Genomic DNA, 4834 nt, shown 5'->3' with positions numbered 1-4834 from the left:
TAAAATATTTACTTAAAGTCATGATTGTGAAAATTTTTGTGCAAAAGTGGCACGTGAGTATAATAAATATTTTTCAAAATAATTGTAAGGACACAAATTGATCCACAACCCAAAAGATTTGGACAATGGCCTAACAAGCCAACAACAATAAATTTGTTAGAGAATGGGTTTAATACTGAACGTTTAACAAGTCAAATGTGAATCACAATGGGTTAGTTTAGTGTTGGAATGAATGAGAAGAGCAAGTTGAAAAGAAAAACACTCTTCAGTCAAGTCCAAGGATGGTATGTTCTTATATATATCTCTCAGACTTATACAAATATTCCAGTTCTTGATTACAAAGTGGTTCCTTTCCTTTTTTCTAATTGCCTTCCTTGTAATGGAATCCTTTCCCTTTATACTCTTTCACCTTCTCTCATCTTAGGCTTCCACTTGTTGATCAAATAACTAATCTTCTTGATACTTGTCCCATCAGAATCTTCTTGAAATCTTTGTGGGTAGCTGTAAGGCTAGAAATCACTGTTTAGGCATCACCTCCATATTAATGCGGTCAGTTGGTTAAGTGCAGAGCATTTAATGTGGTGGTAGCAGCTTTCTTCTAAGATATTTCTCAATTCTTTGTTGACTCACCTCTCTTCGAAGCTTATCCTCCTTTCAAGCATGGTTGTCCACTGCCTAGTACTTGTTGGTTGGTGGGATTTCAGGCTTCCACTCTGTTTCCCTATGAGGTTTGGCTCCTCAAACAACATCACCTACTTGTTGTGACTAGCCATCATCCTTGGCCCAATAACCTACTTGTCTTTACTAATACTTGTTTGTCCTCGGGCTTTTTGGCATCCTCGGTGGCCCATGGCCCAATATCCTTATCCAAGCCTTTTATCCCCACAATAATGATGGAGGCATAGGGTCCATTACAATATGTAGAGTCCAAAAATAGCTAATTTTTTAATGGACAAAGTTTAGTTATAAAATTGGTTGTAACTTAAAACTACAAACTTAAAATTACAAAATTGGTTGTAATAAAAGCAAGCCAACATAATTATGTGAGCTAATTAATTAAGTTGAAAAATTAATCGATTATTAATTCAATAATCAATATGTTATGTTATACTACTTTTTTTTTTTTTTAAGCTGAACAATATGAGCATTCCTATCAGCAACTTTCATCCTATTCTATTTTACCATCTCAAAAAGCTATTTTATTAATTATACCATACTATTTTATAACACAACCAACATCTCAACTTTTATTTTCCTATTTTACTCATTAAAATAATATATATTACTCACTAAAATAATATAATATATTTCAATACAACTCTCTCTCTTTCTTCTCCCCCATCTCTCTTCCACTTTGTCAATTAAAATATATTATAATTTTTACTAAAGTGCAACAATGCCAAGTAGCACAATTGTAAAAAAATTTGTAATTGTAAGATTTTCCGAGTCCGGCTGCTGGGCTCTTTTTGTACTTTTATGCTAAATTTTCCCTACATATACCATTTATAATTGCCAATGAGAATGCTCTTATGTTATACATATGTGAATAAAATGCATATTTTATCTTACTAGATGTTGATGTAGAATCATATTTACAAAAAAATTCCAACACCCTATGATGCAGAATGCAAATGTAGTAACATTTTTTCTTAAAAACTATTATTTTATTCCACCTCTAATTATTTTTTTTAGCATTATTCTCTCTAAATTGTCTTTGTGAAATTGTTTCAATCTGATTATAATTAATATGTGATTTAATATATGAATAATGCTATGTTTATAATATTTTTACAACAATTTTTATGTTATAAGATGTTATTGATTTTAATTTGGATCATCAATGACATCACTTTTTTTTTTAATCCATCATTAAAAAACTTACACTTATAATTTGTTTTGAAATTATTATAGACATAACATTTGTTTTGAAAAGGTAATTAGTAAGTTAAAGATATATCATTTCTCTTTAATATATACTCTCTTTCAATTAAAAAAATACATATTATTGCATACACAATTTCCAACTTTTTTTTTTTGGATGGGACATAATTTCCAAGTTAATATCATTTAATTTGCATGCTAAATTTACTTATAAGAAAATGCCTTCAATTTTAACGATTGAGATGTCTCTTAAATGTGTGAAAAAAAAAAATATCCTAGAGCTTGGGTTCCCCAGCTTAGCTTGTTTTATAAACCAATAAAAAAGAAAAAAAGAGAAATGGAAATGGAAATGCGTAAATTTGTTAGAGCTGGAGTTTAAGACAACTAGATATTTTAAAGCAAAATAAGAAAATATTCCATTTCCTTTTATTTTTGTCCCTTCAATAAAGCAAATGTCACATCTTATTCCTACTACCCTTATTACAAACCCTAAACTAGACTTTAGCAACTACTTCTACTCTTCTCTGCCACCACCCACTACCCTTATTACAAACCCTATACCAGACTTTAGCTACTACTTCTACTCTTCTCTCCCACCATTGACTACCCTTATTACAAACTCTATACCACACTTTAGCAACTACCTCTACTCTTCTCTCCCACCACCGTTACCCTTACCACAAACCTATGAAGCACGGGTGTGGATTTGGGTTTAGGTGCGGGTGCGGGTGCGGGTGCGGGTGCGGCGGGATACGTTTACTAACAAATTATTAAATATATTTTCATATAATGGTAAATATATACCAATTTAAGAGCAATAATAACTACAAATAACTCCTTAATTTCAACTTAAGTTGTTTAACGTACAAATAATTTGAAAAATATATAATAAGTTAATAACTAAGTAAGAAATCAACTCAAGATTTTATTTTATTTTATTTTCTTATTTTACATGTATTTCGGCTAATTTCTCGGCTAATTTTGGCTGTAATCAACGCGACTCGGCCAGAATTGGCACTAATCGGCCCGAATTAGCGCAAATCAAGAAACGAAAAAAAAGAAAAAGAAAAAAAAGAACGCTAATTGATGTGTCGAGTGCAAATCGACATGTCATCGAGTGTCCAGTGTGGGTGCAGTGGCCTTGGAGCCACACCCATGCTTTCTAGCTACAAACCCTATACCAGACTCTAGCTACTCTTCTCTCAAAATAGCCAGTACCCATTCACATGCTTTTATCGATTTGTTCAAGATTCAGAAAATGTTAACCGGGCTAATTGGTCTCTATCTCTTGGCTGGTACATTCTATTTTCTATGGTTTTCACATATGCCAAAAATGGCAACTGAGCTTTCGGTGGTGACTACCGACATCGAGTACTGGCATGCTAGTTGTTATGTGGAAGAAATCTATGCCAAGCCTTAGTTTCTGAACTTCATCTCCAAGTGCGATGTGTTGTTTATTGGCACGGTGGCAAAGCCAATAAACATTAGAGAAAAAACTCTTTGTCGTTGCCCTAAAGAATACAGCAAATATGGCCAAAAAGGTAAATAGGAGTCTTAGAGATATTGAACTTTCTAATTTGTCCATAGAGGTCAAATCGGATGTTCAATCTTGCAAAGATGATTTGGGTATGAATGTACATCTGCTTGTTGAAACTATTGCATCTCTAGGGGCTAATTTCTCTGTGGCTGGGGCAGATTTGGGTATGATTGGAAAATCGTTGGTAAACTGTGAGCTGTTTCAGTCAAACTATATGAATGAGTTGATTAAAAGTGATTCTAAATTCTTTATCAGAAGGAATGAGATAAAATTATTGAAGGAACATAGGGGTCTATTTATTGCATTTTTCATCACTTCTTCTTTCCTTAATACAAGATATGAAGTTCATGACTCAACCAAAGCTTGGTTGATTCATTCATTTCCCAACGAGTTTAGTAGGAGCGAAGTCACACCAAACATAGTGGTGGCTAAGGATGGCACAGGGGTTGTTGAAACCATTAGAGAGGCCATTAGACATGCTCCCTTGGGTATAACAACTACAGTCATTTTTTATATGAAGTATACAACGAACATGTAGTAATTCCTGGTTTGCCCAAGTTTCAGTTTGTTGGTGAAAACTGGCAAACCACCATCATTCAGGGAGAGCTATATAGAATTGAAAAGGAGTTATCTACCTTGCACACGACAACGTTCAGTAAGTTCAACAATACTTTATTGCTATCTTTGCTCGTGAATTTTGATAAATGCACAATTACTTTCTATTCCATTTAAATGCATATTCTGAAACAAGTATTTTGTGAATAAGAATGTTTATTTTGAAGTGAATGGAACACTTTATTTTTTATTATTATTAAATTAACTAAATGACTATTGTCACAAATGATATATGATTTTAGGTCTTTGATTGATTACGTTACTTATTTCTGTTACTTGGTGCAGCTATTTACTTCTTGTTGTTTTTTTTTGTTGATTGGAACACTTAATTGTTTTGTTGTTTCTATTGTTGTTCAGCCATGAAGGGGCCAAACTTCATTGGAGAGGAGTTGACGATATTAAATATGGCTGGACCAGACAAACATCAAGTTGTAGCCCTTGTGGTTAGTGCCCCTGAAATGGCCTTTTAAAACTACAGATTTAGTGGGTTCCAAGATACCCTCCATGTTCATACCGGATCTTAGTTCTTCCACAATTGTATCATCGAGGGTACCCTCGATTTTATCGTTGGCAAGGTGGCTGCTTTATTTCAGAATTGTCTAATCTTAGTGAAACAGTCGAAGCCTGGTCAAGTTCCTTCCTATTACATTTTATCATCTTAAAAAAGCTACTTTATTAATTATAACATACCATTTTACAACACAACCAACATCCCAACTTTCATTTTCCTATTTTACTCATTAAAATAATATATATTACCCACTAAAATAATATAATATATTTTAATACAACTCTCTCTCT

General features: G+C 33.0%; 1 protein-coding gene across 1 annotated transcript; it reads left to right on the top strand.

The window, feature by feature from the left end:
• Nucleotides 1-3410: 3410 nt before the first annotated feature.
• LOC126719152 (pectinesterase 3-like) lies at nt 3411-4503 on the top strand. The gene is made up of 3 exons (XM_050421737.1): nt 3411-3906; nt 3957-4073; nt 4391-4503. Exons 1-3 carry the CDS (start codon nt 3411-3413, stop codon nt 4501-4503), a joined length of 726 nt encoding a protein of 241 aa, XP_050277694.1.
• The last annotated feature ends 331 nt before the right edge of the window (nt 4504-4834 follow it).

Source organism: Quercus robur, chromosome 3 (genome assembly GCF_932294415.1).
Source record: "Quercus robur chromosome 3, dhQueRobu3.1, whole genome shotgun sequence".
Taxonomy (NCBI): Eukaryota; Viridiplantae; Streptophyta; class Magnoliopsida; order Fagales; family Fagaceae; genus Quercus; species Quercus robur.
The sequence above is the reverse complement of the archived record's forward strand: the minus strand, read 5'-3'. Positions and strand labels throughout refer to the sequence as shown.